The 14,753-nt window shown below is 51.6% G+C and overlaps 1 protein-coding gene across 5 annotated transcripts in view; it reads right to left on the reverse strand.

Moving 5' to 3' along the window:
• RAB3IL1 (RAB3A interacting protein like 1) overlaps nucleotides 1–12,554 on the reverse strand; it is a 35,968-nt gene extending 23,414 nt beyond the window's left edge. For 2 of the 5 annotated variants that reach the window (XM_054026521.1, XM_054026520.1), the window contains exon 1: nucleotides 12,204–12,554. In XM_054026521.1, coding sequence (XP_053882496.1) covers nucleotides 12,204–12,364 — 161 coding nt within the window. In that variant the 5' untranslated portion in view covers nucleotides 12,365–12,554. Of the gene's footprint in view, nucleotides 1–6,582; nucleotides 6,775–12,203 lie in introns of those variants that run through there. The other 3 variants (XM_054026522.1, XM_054026525.1, XM_054026523.1) reach the window with 3 other exon arrangements.
• Between the last annotated feature and the right edge of the window lie 2,199 nt (nucleotides 12,555–14,753).

Genomic DNA, 14,753 nt, shown 5'->3' on the forward strand with positions numbered 1-14,753 from the left:
CTCACATTTGGTCTGTGTTCTGCTGTGCCACTCCACGGGCTGTTCATCATGGAAGGGGGCAACAGAGGTGAGGGTAATGGGGAGGTGGAGTACCATAGGGGGTGGATTTGGAGCAGGATCCAAATACAAAAGCCAAAAGGAAAGTAAAGAGGCAAAACAAAATCAGGAGAGAGAATAAGGAGAAGACAGAAAAGGAGAGAGGCAGTGAGAAGGGAAAAAATCAGATGAGATGAGGCCCAGCAGATCACAATTGCTCTAGGATAGAAGACAGCAAAGGACAAGCAGCAGCCAATGCAATTCAGAGTCCCTGGTTAAAAGAGGAGAGGCGTGGTGCAGGGCAACGGGGGGGGCGTAGAGAGTGGGAGGTAAAGATAAGAGCAGCAACTAATCCGAAAGCACAGGGAATGAGTGCTGCTGGGGGTTAAAGGTGTATTGCACAGGGCCTGCGCCACTGACTTCTAAAGGAGCAGGATTGGGCCCACAGAAGCTTCTTTACTGGGGAGAAAGGGAAGGGCATTAATAAATAAGGAGGGGGCTAAAATGAATGAACCAAAGGCTGAGAAGCCAAATTCCTGTTTAAAAGTCTGCATTAAGGAAGAAAACCAGGAGAAAGAGTTTAGGCCGATTAGGCTGTAATGAAGATCCTATGGTGATTGTTGTTTATATAGCACCAAGGGCTGATCCAAAGCTTCCTAAAGCGCACAGAAAGACTCTCAGTGACTTCAGTAGGCGTTGGATCCGGGTCCAAGTGAGCTTGGTTCTTCGCATGCAGGTTTGAAGACAAGATCCCTGATCTCAATTGTTGATAAGAAGCAGATAAATAATTGGGAGGCAGGGGCAAGGGGTGACAGGGAAGAGAGGCAGAATGTATAAAGACAGTTTGTATGGATGACATGAATCCCAGGGTGCTAACAAAACTAGATAACAACTGGAAATTATATTTGAGAAATCATGGGAGAAGGGGGAGAGAGATCACAGGATTGGATGGGGAAGCAAATGTGGTACCAATCTTCTAAAAAGGAAGAAAGTGTGATCTTGGCAATTGCTATCTGATAAATCCAGTCCATGTGCCATATAAAATAACACAAAAAATATGCAGAGAAAGAAGTCTTTACGCATCTAGAGGATAATGGGAATCGGTTATTAAGAACAAATCATTCCAAGCAAACTGGATGGCACTTTTGATTGAATTAAAAAAAACCAGGAGGAAGGCAGAATGTATAGCTGGGCTTTAGCAAAGCATTTGATGAGAGTGTCACACAAAACGTTACAAGGCAGATCTCATTCCAGTTGGCTTGAACAGCAGAGTGCTGTCACATGGGTTGAATGAAAAGTGGCTCAAGGACCATAAACAAGGTGTACTGAATGATAAATGGCAGCTTGGCGACAGGGATTGGTGCCCAGAGGAACATTACAGAGATTGGCACATTAGGCACGATTTTACCGAACAACCTCGTTAATGATCTGGAAGGGGAGGGAAGCCACCACTAATTTAACGTGCAGATTATACTAAATTGGGAAGTGCTGAAAACAGCAGCAAGTGAAAAGGTGTGTGGGGAAAGAATGGGCAAGAAATTAAATGAGCTTCTGCCAGAAAAAATGAAAGCTAATACCACGGAGCAAAAGTAATCCATACAGAGATATTCAACAGGTCAGAGGCACTAGGGAAGCAGCAACACACCTTGGGGCCCTGCTCCAAAGCCCACTGAAGTCAACAACACTCTTTCCATTGCGAACCCATAGCAAACTCCAACCTAGAGAGAAGCTCACAATGTAATGCAAGCAAAAATAGGCAACTATAGTCTGGGAGTGCACATAGAGAAATATTATATGACCAACCAGCAAGGTGATGGTTCTCCCTACATCGTCTGGCGAGACCACACCAAGTCTATATTATATGCAGCTCTGAGCTGCTCAAATCCAGGGTTGGCAAATCAGAGAGTATTCAGAAGAGAACAAGAGAAATAATTAATGGTTTGGCTGCATTAATGTATGAGAGAAGATTAGCAAACATAAATATGTATAATTTGCCTAAACAATGACAAAGAAAATGGGATTAAGAGTCTTTGAAGGGTATAAACACCAAGGAAGGAGAAGAATTAGTCAGTGATCTAACAGGGTATGACTAGGAGGAAAGGGATGAAGTTAATCAAAGGAACATTTAAACTGTATGAGACAAACCCACCCCAGCATACCGCTGTAGAAATCAATGGAGCTGCACCAAGGACAAATATGGCACAAAGCATGAAAGGGAGAGAGGGAGGTCTATTCAGCTGTTAACAGTCCGGTAAATGATGGGATGGAATTCAAAAATTTAAAATTAGATTGGATAGAGTCCCGGGAAACGGACTAGAGGGGAGCTAATAGGTCTTTTCATGTAAGCTGCCTCCTCCTTTGTTTTTTTGTTTTGTTTTGTTTCTCCTTTTTCATAGGATGGAGGAAAAGCTAATTCAGAGACAAATCGGGGGGGGGGGAGAATTACAGGGGAAGCAAGGAAGAAGCAAGTAACAACGGTGGACCCAATGGCGACTCACTTAATGTGTTCCCAGTGACAGCTATATGAGGGACACCATCGCTTAGAGGTGTGTAGTCAACATGGGTATTTTTTTTAGTAACCTACTAGACTACAGGTGTATCCAGATACACTGCAGCTAATGGCACAAGAAGGGTTGTCTGGCATTGTTCTATGGACAGGATAACACACTTGTCAAACCATGTTAGGGAACTAGGTTCCAGCCCAGGAACAGCAAGTCCTGTGGTGCCATGTTTCACCAGGGGTCTCAGAGTTCCTTACTCACCTTAACTAAATAACCCTCACACCAACCCTGAGGGGTCGGCATTATAGCCCCCATTGTGTAGACAGGGAGACTGAGGCACAGAGAGGGTAACAGGCTTCCTCCAAGTCAAACAGTGACTCAGTGGCAAAGCGAGGACTAGGACACAGGGCACCCAGAGTACCAGAGCCCATTTGCTAACTACCAGGCGGCTGCTGCATTACCACCTCTAGCGGCCATGTCATGCTTTGTGTCAGAGGGTATCACAGGAGGGTAAGAACCCAGGTCTTGTGATTCCCAGTCCTGAGCTCTGACTGCTAAGCCACGCTGCCTCCCTTGCACTTTATACCTACACACGACTCCCAAGCAACAATTCCAGTGATGCAATGCCAGGGTGCAGGGCTCTAGGCTCTAGCTTCCAGCCCCAGGCCTGTTAGTCTGGACAGCACATGGCTGATTATCCAGGAATGGGGGCAAACCTTGTGACCAGTCAGCACCCCAGCTCCCCTACAAGCAATCTGGACAGGTGTTAAATGAAGGAAACATGAGTATCTCCTCTGAGGGCAGGTGCCACATCGCCCATGGGTCAACGATGAGAAGGGATTGGGAGAACCCTTCCCTGCCTAGCCTGCAAAGTAGGGAATGAACAAACCAGCATCATGATGGACATTTTTAGTCCTGCCTACACTACAACTACATTGCTGAGGAACCCTGCAATCCCCTAACTCAGTTTGACTCTAGCTCCACTGCAAGAAAGATCAGTATGCTCTTCATGTTGTGGGACTACCCTGCAGTAACCAGTCCCCTAGCACAGCTGTGGCTACAGTGTAGACGGGATTGTGAAGTACCCAGGCGACTAGGCAGTCAAGCCTTTATCTATATTGCCCTGATGGGGCTCTGAAACCAACATTTCACTGAGACTGAGAGGGTGATGGAGGTTCACACCTTTTGCTGTTGCTATTGTCAGGCTGGCTGGAGCCTGTGCTCTGCAGGATGATGGGGGGGGGGGTATTTCGAAGGCTCTTCACAATAGGAAATACTAGCTAGAAACTTTTTTTAGTTGGACTCTGTAGAAAAAAAAGAGAAAAATGTGCAGGATCCACACTTTTTCCAGCAGGCCCCAATCGTTTCCTGTGGAGCTGATCTGACAGTTATTTCCTGTACAAACTGCCTGCGCGTCTCTCTGGCTAAACTCTGCATTTGAGTTCACAAGGGGATCCTGGCTCTTCTATTCTGATTTCCTGCCACAGATCAGCCTGAAATCCACACATGCAGAGACAGCAGGAGGCAGGATTCACTGCACAGATTTGAAAAACAGAGTGTTGCCCACACTGATTTAGCACTGTGCAGCCAAGCAGTCTCCCCGTACATCCTCAGACACACACCTTGCCTGACCTGACTTGCTCAAAAACAACAAGGAGTCTGGTGGCACCTTAAAGACTAACAGATTTATTAGGGCATAAGCTTTCGTGAGTAAAAACCTCACTTCGGTTTTTACTCACGAAAGCTTATGCCCTAATAAATCTGTTAGTCTTTAAGGTGCCACCAGACTCCTTGTTGTTTTTGTAGATACAGACTAACACAGCTACCCCCTGATACCTGACTTGCTCAGGCACTCACTAACATACCTCTGAAAGGTTTATGCCCTGTCATAGCAATAGATGCTACCTGCCTACTATACTGTAGCATGCTGTTCACCTTTCTCATATTTGCTTTATAGGCAGCAAACAGCCGGGAAGCAGGCCAGGGTGTTCTTGTATATGCTGTTAATTAAGTAGCATCCAATATTTCTATATGCAAGATGCTACACATAAATATACTCTATTGGCACTTTATTGTGGTACATGCCTTATTCAGATTCTGTATCATACACACACACACCCCACACACACTTTAGAAGAGATCAGACATTGAAAAATTCAGCCCACGTGGTGACAGTTATTAGAAACTCAAAACCAGTGGTTAGATTGGAAATGCTTGGGCAACCTGAACTAGAGCTGTTCCTGCAGATGCCACTATTAGTGATGGTGCAGTTTTAGTTGCTTGGAAGCTGTAAATTCCCCCATATTTTCCTCTTTCCGGGGGCAAGTGTACCACACACACACACACACACCACATTAACTTGCCCAGAGGCCATGAGACGAACAATGCAAAGTCTGTATATCACACTTTAAAAAACAAAAACAAAACCAGGGGCAGTTTTCATATTAGGAAACTATTTCCTCATTAGCTGCCCAATCCTGCTCCCATTGGAGTCAGTGGAAATGCTGACAGTGACTTCAGCGGGATCCAGAATCGGACCCAAAATTCCAAGGATAACTTTTCTCCCCATCAGCTCATCTCCTTTTCTCATCACCATTAACTTTCTCTGAGCCATTCAGCATTAACCCCGTCTCTCTGCCCTTTAGCACTCTCTCCCCCATGTTTCTCTTTATTCCTGCGGCCCATCAGTTTCTCATCTCTCTTCTCCCTCACGTTCTTCTGTTCACCTTGGTATCTTTCCCCTGCTTCCTGGATTCTGCCTTACCCCTTTCCCAGGCTCTCACGCAGCCACATCACTGTGCAGCTAAAGACCAGTTTCTGAGGGAGAAAATAATCTCTAGCGAATAAACACGGTTTCCACGTGGAAGAAGAAGAAACTACAGAGGGCATCTTTCTATGCTGCCTGCACACCTCATTTTGACACGCTGGCTGCTCCTTGGGGCCGGGGGCACAGTCGAAGGTAGCAGTGACCTCAGGAGAATGCAGCCTTCTGGATTTGAGGTTCTAGAAACTTTATGAACACTGCAGAAACTAAGGTCAGGTCACTCCCTGCTCCTTCCTCTGATGTTCTAACATGCTCCCTACTTTGGGTCTGAGCAGATCTAACTAAACCTTTACAGACTTCCTTCCCACACAGTCAAAGGTCTTTGCCATCCATCCATTGATCTCTCTTTGCACATGCACACAGACAGGGGATGGGATACATAACACAGGAAAGCGGGTCCCTGGGATCACAGTCCCAGTGACAAGAAGTTGGAGGAGTAAGAAGCCTCCTTCCTTCCCAAAAGAATCCCAGAAGGGATCGCACAACCCCACAGAGCTCCCATTCAAGCACTAACAGAGCCATAACCAGCTGTTCCGGAACAGACCCTGAGCATTCATTCAGCACCAACATCCAAACTCGGAGCCGAAGAACCAGCGCTAGTGACCCAGAGCCAGGCACCCAACAACCCCATCAGGGTGTTTTGCCCCCAGCACCTGCCCGGGGGCCGTTCACTCCTTCCTCAGAGACTTTCCGCTCCTCCTTTTCAGACCATCTTCAAGTTTTGCTCCTTCCCACCCAGCTAGGAAGGAAAGGTGTCTGCTGAGCGCTCCACGCCCCCAGCCTAGGGCCCCCACGGTAGAGCGCTCAGGTCCGCGGCGCTGGAACAATTTGTGTAATGGGGGTGCTGAGAGCCATTGAACAAACTATAAACCTTGCATGTGATGGAAACCACTTCCAGCCGGGGGGCGGGGGGCTGCGGCAGCACCTCCAGCACCCCTAGATCCAGCACCTATGAGCAGGGACCAGGAGCACCCGGGGTGCACGCCCCAGGGAGGCCCACTGGAGGAGGGGGAGTAGGCGGCCAGCACAGGCTCAGGGAGCGGCACCCCCGGTGCGGGTCCCATTGCGGCTACAGTGGACAAGCCTCTCCCCGGGCGCGCTCAGGGGGGTCCCCGCGCCCCAGCCCGGGCTCCGTCCCCCCGCGCCCCTCCCGAGAAAGAGGGAGCCAGGGCGCAGGGAAGTTTTTTAGGCGGGGAGGGAGGAAGCCGGCTCCAGACCTACCCGCTCCACATGCTGGCTCCGGCCCCCGCCCCGCGCTGCCCGCGGCCCCTCACTCCGGGCGCGCTGCTGCAGCCATCCCTACGCCGGGCTGGGGGCCAGCGGCGACTCCCCGGCCCCGCGCGCTGCGGCAATCCCGGGAACCCCTGCCCGCCGCGCGCCTCCGCTCCAGCCTCGCTCCGCCGCCGGGGGCGGGGGGAAGGGGGGATGGAGGTCACATGACCTCTGGGCGGCTCCAATTGCAGCATGCACGTCCCCCTCCCCGAGCCTCATGTGACTGATAATTCAGCACCGAGCCCGGAGCTCTCCCCAGGCTCGCCACCCACAGGCTCGCCTGTCATCCACGCGCCGGGCATCCTGCAACTCCCCTGCACAGACACTGGCGGTGCATGGAGCGCAGCCTCCCCGCCCCCGCCCACCCCGCTCCATCACAGGGACCCCCCCCCCAGACTCAAAAATCACTGCAACAGTCGTGCCTGGAGACTGAGATCTGCCCGTGGAGGATGGAGGAGAAAGATCCCTGCTCCCCAATTGTATGGGCTGACTTGAAAATTCAGAACTCCGCTCTCCCTTCCTTGCACCTAGCACAAACGCTGACAGCGCAGATTGTTTCCTCGGGCGGGTTCCCTGGAGAGAAGGATGCTAATGAGGAAGATCAATGGGGAGACCTGGCTGACAGCAGCCTGGGCATTTTGACTTCATCCAGAGGTGCTGGTGCTGCTGCCACACCCCCTGGCTTGAAGTGGTTTCTGTCCTACACAGCATTTACAGTTTGGTTTAATGGCTCTCAGCACCCCTGGCTTCGTCCGTGTGCTCTGGGATAAACCACGAGACTGAATAATGCTGATGCTTTGTTCAGACGTCCCTGGGGGAAACAGTGGCAAATGCAAATGGCAGGCATTAAAGCAGAATTGCCTGAGTCTTTCCCTCCCCTCCACCCCCAGTTTAGGACTCAATTCTGCGGCTAATCCGTGCATGACACTTTCATTGACCTCCCTGTATTATGCAAGGAAAGCATCTGCAGAGTCAGGCCCATAACTGCAGAATGGTAATTACATTATAGCGTTACTGTATTTCTTAATATCTCAGGTTTCTCCACACCCATTGCAAGGGCCGAATTGGACAGTTGAGTAGCCCAAGAATCTAGTCTACACCATCTACACTTTCCAGACCTAGAGATATGACCCAGCTCCTCCTCCCTGAGCTGAATTCCATGGAGTTTAGTGTCTTTAAGAGGAAACTTTAAAAACCAAGAGCTTCTCTGCTCTGGATGGACAGTCAAAGCCCTGTGGTGTCGCTGATTCCCCTTACAGGCCAACAGCAGAATTTGAACTCAAGGTCCTTCAGCACTAAAAGCATGAGTGAATGCTTGAGCAAAAGGACTATTAGCCGGGCAAATGGGTGGTCTCTCTGGCTGGCTGTGATATTTATATGCAGGGCCGGCTCCAGGGTTTTGGCCGCCCCAAGCAGCCAAAAAAAGATCTGTAGCGGCAATTTGACGGGAGGTCCTTTGCTCCCAGCGGGAGTGAGGGACCATCCGCCGAATTGCCGCCGAATACCTGGACGTCCCACCCCTCTCTGGAGCGGCCGCCCCAAGCACCTGCTTGCCAGGCTGGTGCCTGGAGCCGGCCCTGTTTATATGACCCCCATCACCATAGCAAATGAGCATCTCACCCTCACCGTCTTTAATGTATTTATCCTCACAACACCGCTGTGAGCTAGTGCAGTGTTATTTTATTATCACCATCGTACAGATGGGGAACTGAAGTACAACGAGTATGTCTACAAGGCAAAACAACAGCAGTTGAGACTCTCAGAGCCCAGGTCTACAGACTTGGGCTCACACTATGGAGCTAAAAATAGCTGTGTGGCTGTTTCAGCTTGGGCTGGAGCTCAGGCTCTGAAACCCACCCCTCCCCACCTGGGCCTCAGAGTCCAAGCCCAAGCGTCTACACCGGGGTGGCCAACCTGATCGTGAGAAGGAGCCAGAATTTACCAATGTACATTGCCAAAGAGCCACAGTAATATGTCAGCAGCCCCCCATCAGCTCCCAGCGCCTTCTACCCACCGGCAGCCCCACCGATCAGCGCCTCCCCCTCCCTCCCCTCACGATCAGCTGTTTTGTGGCGTACAGGAGGCTTGGGGGGGCGGAGGGAGGAGCGAGGGCACGGCAGTCTCAGGGGAGGGCACGGGAAGGGGTGGAGTGGGGGCAGGGTCTGTGACAGAGCCAGGGGTTGAGCAGTGAGCAACCCCCTGCACATTGGAAAGCTGGTACCTGTAGCTCCAGCCCCAGAGTCAGTGCCTATACAAGGAGCCGCATTTTAACTTCTGAAGAGCCGCATGTGGCTCCGGAGCCACAGGTTGGCCACCTCTGCTCTACACGGCTGTTTTTAGCACCCTTGCACAAGCTTTGTGAACTCAGGTCTGCAGACCCAGGCTCTGAGACACACTGCCACAGGTTTGGGTTTGTTTGTGTTTTTTGGGGGGGAGTGGAGGAGGGTTGTGCCACATAGAGATCCCCAGAAGGACTATGTGACTTGCCCAAGCTCATACCGGATGCCTGTGGTGGAGCAGGAGTTGATTCCAGCTCTCCCACAGCCCAGGATAATGCTCCAGCCATTAGGTCATCCTTCCTCCCAGTGGCTGGTGGTTATGTTCTGTAGATCAGGGAGGAGGGAGGTGTAACCCACAGATCAGTAGGTGATACTGGCACTGTTGTAAGTGGTAGGTAGTTGATTCATGTCCTTGATCAAATTTCCTACTATTGTTGCATTGGGTGCTACCCTCCCATCTCAGTGAGGACTGAAACACTTCTGCTTGCCTGAAGGCCTGTTCCTGCAGTCCTCACTTAGGCAGAATTACCATGCACCCCATGACATGGCAAGGTGAAGAGGGAATCAGGGTTTATGTTCATGCCACTATAAGTGGTTTGGCTCAAACAAGCCTGTGAAGCCAGTATTTGTATTTAAAGTCTGGAAGACGAGTTAAATTTTGTTTAAATTATGTTATTGCCTAGGTACTACAAGCATCATTACTGTATATATACACATTATTATGTGTATTACAACCAACTTCAGGGCCCTCTTGTGCTATGCACTGTGCAAACACATAGCAAAAGGCAAGCCCTACTACAAAAAGCTTGCAATTTGAATAGACAAGACCAGGGCCGGCTCCAGGCACCAGCTTAACAAGCAGGTGCTTGGGGCAGCCAAGGGAGAGGGGCGGCACCTGCGGCAATTTGGGGGCGGCAGGTCCCTCACTCCCTCTAGGAGCGAAGGACCTGCCGCTGAACTGCTGCCGCCGATCGCAGCTTTTTTTTTTTGCTTGGAGCGGCAGAAATGCTGGAGCCGGCCCTGGACAAGACACACAGGCAGAGCTATCATCCTCATTTTACAGATGGAAAACTGAGGCACAGACAGAGTAAGCGATTTGCCCGAGGTCACACAGAGTCTGTGGCAGAGCCAGTCACTTAATCCAGATCTCCTGAGTCCCAGTATAATGCCTTAACCACAACTCCATCCTCACTCAAACACCCAAGATAGGTTAGTTAGCTCTATAGAAACAGATCTGTTCTAAACTGGAGAACAGGGCATTGATTGCCCAGGGGAAGGAGTGCAATGTTGCCAACTCCTGCAATTTTATCATGAGTCTTGCAATATTTGGTGTTTTTCCTAAAGCTCCAGCTGCTGGAATCAAGAGATTTGCATGAGATTCTTGGCTCTCATTTAAAATAATGAGTAAGTTCCTAGCTCTGATACAAAAAAAAATCTTGAAAAGGAAAAGTGAGTGCACTCTAAAGGCTCAGAAGACAAGTAGGACCCCCCCCCCCAGTTTATTTTTTTTAAAGAGTGTTTTTAATCCAAGGTCCTGATTTTGGTGATCCTGGCTTGTGATGTCTGAGTGTTTGGAGTTGCCATTATTGTGACTAATGAAAGAACAGTGCCTTCTCCTATAGCCAAGATCTGCAGAAGTTCAGATGATTCCTGTTCTGCCATGGAAGCAGTTTTGCAAGAGTGGACCCCACTGCTGGTGAAGGGGCCTAGAGATTAAAATAGCATATGGCTGGGAATTTAAATTGGCACCAGCAACTGCAACCTCGCCCCTTCCCCCCCGCCACACGAACACATCACTCCAGCTGGTATCCCCTCCACCTCCTGCTGAAACAGCTTTCTGATCACAGTGGGAAGTGTGGAATTTAAAGATGCAATAATGTACAGGGAATGGAGAAAAACAGCCAGTGACAGCTGGGTACCGGTATCAACTGGATGGGTCAGAAACACTGATAAAATTATGCCATGACTTTAAAACCTCTGCGCATTCTGGGGTTACAAAAACCTTTGCTTAGCTAAGTAAGAATTGTTATTGAGCACGATGCCGGTAGAGGTGGAAAAGGGGCGCAGCAAATGTGATGCTTGTATTCATATTGCAAAGACAGGTCTCCCTAGGAGAGGGAGAGTCCCAGATGCAGAACTACCTCATGAGAGCTCCAATGGAATGCACTGCTGTTGATGAGTTTGGGCCTCTGCTGGAGACCATGGCCCCAGTTATCAGCTAGTCCATCCTTACGCTCAGTACATTAACAAGGAAGGTAAAGGGAAAAGTACCTTTGCGCTCCCTGTGGGACCCGTGCAGCCCCTGGTATCAATCAGAGCAGCCACAAGGCTGCTCTAATTTACATTCTGTCTCCCATGGTCCCCTACAGGCCATAGGAAACAAAGAACAGCTAGACAGCGATGCATTCAGACCACCCCTTCCCTTTCCAAGGGTAGTGCATTTTGGCCACCTCTTCCCTCCCACTGTTTTACCTGCTCTTAGTTCCTGTCCCATCTCACCCCGGCATGCCCTTGGGAACCCTCGCAGTTCTGCACCAATAGAGGGTTCCCAAGGGCATGCATGGGAGATATTCCCTAGGGGCTGTCTCCCCTAGCCTTTCCACCCACAAAGCAGCACAAAGGGACCATAGGAAAATCAGCCCCACCATTCAGCAGCTAATTGCTATGGTATTTGCTGAGGACTAATCTAGAATGTGGCCTGCAAGTCACCAAATTAAAATAAAAGAAGAGTCTAACAGCAGTTCTAGCAAATTAGCTCAGTACTAGAAGTGGGTCTCCAGGGAGTTACACATGGATCAGGGGAGAAACTCTAGATCCAAAGGTGTGACGGGATAGCAAGCCAGTCAGACCAGCCCTGTAGAATATCACCAAAGGTAGCCCAGCACAGCCCATTCCTTTAGGAGGCATCTAGAACAGCAAGGAAGAAGAGTATGAAGCATCCCCCAGCACTCCCCACATTAGGACACAAGCTGAAGACCTCCCCAAACTTGTGTATGGTGTAATTGAGGAGGGACAATGGGATCTGGATCAACTGGACTATGGGAAAATACCTCAGTTGAAAAGAGGCAGATTATTAATGCATGGGCTGTCCTTTGCTACCTCTCTTGTACTCTGCCCCCACCCCCCATAGCCTATGCCCACCATCAGCCCCTCTTGAATGCCCTTTCAGCCCGCCCTCAGGCAAAGCCATGGCACCTAGCCAGTGTCAGCTCCACCCCCTCCCTCAAACCTGCTGAATCCCTTCAGAGTTGGCTCATTACCAGCCTCTTCTCCCCCACCATTGCTGCCTACCTCTCCACCGCCGTGGGCTCCTCTTGGCCCCATGGCTCACGCGCAGGGCATTCAGATGTGAGGGCAGCAGCTTTCCAGGTATCAGCGGCCCTGGCCCCTGTCTCACTCCTGGACGGGTAACTGAAGGCAGACGGACTGTACACAGTGGTCCCTGGATCCATTGCCAACTGCAGCTGGTGATGGCGTGCGGTGGATGACGGGGGCGATCATGCGGTGAAGCTCCTCACAGGAGTCCATGTCACCCACAGTGAGGCTGCCCTGTGTTGCTCAGTGGGCTGCCCTGTGCCGCTGCATGTTCAGGATCCATTCAGGCCAAGGTCTGTGAACAGACAGCAGGGCATCACTACCGGAATTGTCAACAGTGGCCCGGAAGCCCCAGAGCGCTGCCTGTCTCCCCTGCCTAGCAGCAACAGCGTGGGCCACAGTGGCTCTAACCTTTGCTACCTCCAAGAAGCAGCTGGGAGGAGGGGAAAGTATCTTCAGCTCAGCCAGGCAGCCCTTAACTTACAACTCCATGTAATAATTAACTCTCAGGGGCTGGCTGTCAGAATGAAGGATCCTGGGACTTGGAAGGGAAAATGCTTCTAGGAAACTGGCAAAGACAAGAAGAAAGACACTTGAGGGGGAAAGGTGCATTAGAACAGAACGGGTTTGGGAACATCTTGCTGGGTGTTCTGCCTCCACACAGCTGCTGGTGCTGTCACGGTGTCCCCCAGCTTCCAAGGATGGGCAGCTCGGGAGAGAGGCAATAGGACAAACGCTGGAGCCCTAAGCACCCAAACAAGCTGGAGTGTGAGGGTGGGGAACAGCAAGGAATGTACAGCAGAGAGCAAAGATCAACAGGTCTCTTGCAGACACTCCTGGGTTTCAGGCCACAGGTGAGGTACATTTTCCTCTCCTCCTCCTCATTCTTCAATGAAAAATAATTTGGACAGAACATTTCTGGGCAGCTTCTAGGTACACAAGAAAAGTTACCAACATGGAAAAGTGTTCAATAAAAACCAAGTGTTCAATACCATCCTCCTTCAGAGGGCCCCATTGTAGTATCTCACACTCCCACACAACCATCTTATCTTCATTCCCCACCTTCCTATTTACCCCCCACACACACCCCTCCTCCTCTCCAATCAACCCCAGGTCTCTGCTGAGCTCAGTTACTCTTGGCTCCCAGCGCTGCCTGCCTCTCTCAGTAACTTATTCCATAGGCTCATTCCTCTTAGTGGGAGAGAGTTCTGCAAGTCCCCTTGTCTCCTCTCACCACTGAGAGCCATCTTTCCAGCAACATTGATCCTTCCCAGAATGCTGAAAGCCTCCATCGGACACCCCCGTGTCCTGTTCCTCTTTCTCAATGGGACGAAACCCAAATCTCTAATTTTTTCCCTTTGATTTCTTAAACCCACTAAAACCCTGGCTGCCATCTGCTGCATTTAATCATCTCCCCCCATCAAGCTCTGTATTTCTAATGTGCCCGTCACTAGGGGATCCAGTAGCGTAGCTAGCGGGATGCAGGGGAAGCAGCCGCTTCCCCTCAGCACACTTCCCAAAAGAGGCGCCTGCCGGGCCGGCGCTGGGGGCAGCACGGCCAGAGGAACCATGGGGGGAGGGGGCGGCAGGCACGGCCGGAGGAGCAAGGGGGCCGGCTCCTCGGCCATCGCGCCCCACGCGGCCCCAACTCGCTGCAGGCGCAGCCACCTCCTGCGGCAGCTCAGGGCTTGGCGGCCAAGTGCTCCCCGCCCCGAGCGCTGGGATCCGCCCACAGCGCGGGGCCGGGATTGGCCAGGGACAGGCGGCGGTGCAGGACTAAAGGTGAGCGGCGGGGGTCCGGTGCCTTGCACTGGGGGGTCCCCCCCGGGGCCGGGCCCGCAGGGCAGGGGCGCAGGCCGCGCTGTCTGGACCGGGGGCCCTGGCACGGCGCAGGAGCCTGGAGCCCGGGGCGGGGGGGACGGGACACCGCGGGTGGGGCCGGGTGGCGCAGCCCAGCGGGGGACACCTGCAGAGTGGGCTGGGCAGGACAGACTCTCCCAGGACCACGGGGGGACGGGGGTATCCGCACTCCCGGGAAACCGCAGGAGTCCTGAGCCGGGCCCCGGGGTTAATCTGGGGGGGAAACGGGAGGAGCCAAGGGGGGTGGCGTGGCCAGAGGAGGAGCCAAGGGGGGGGCGCCTTTTTTATGTTTGCTCCCCCTACACTTAGACCCTGGCTACGCCACTGAGGGGATCTGAGGCCTGGCCTACACTTAAAATATAGTTCGCCACAGCTACAGTGCTCAGAGGCATGAAAAATCCACATCCCTGAGTGCCATAGCTACGCTGACCTAACCCTCGGGGTAACCACAGGTAGGTCGATGGAACAGTGCTTCCCTCGACCTAGCTACCATCACTTGGGGGAGGCAGCGATGGAAAAACCCCTTCCGTCGCTGTAGGATGTGGCTCTGCTATAGGGTTATACCGGCATTGCTGCGGCTCCATAGCTACACCACTGTAGCCCCCGCGATGTGTGCTTGTCCCATGTGCCCAGCTACACACACAGTATCCCAGAGGGGGCGCAACA

The sequence above is a fragment of the Malaclemys terrapin genome, chromosome 4 (genome assembly GCF_027887155.1).
Source record: "Malaclemys terrapin pileata isolate rMalTer1 chromosome 4, rMalTer1.hap1, whole genome shotgun sequence".
Lineage (NCBI taxonomy): Eukaryota > Metazoa > Chordata > Testudines > Emydidae > Malaclemys > Malaclemys terrapin.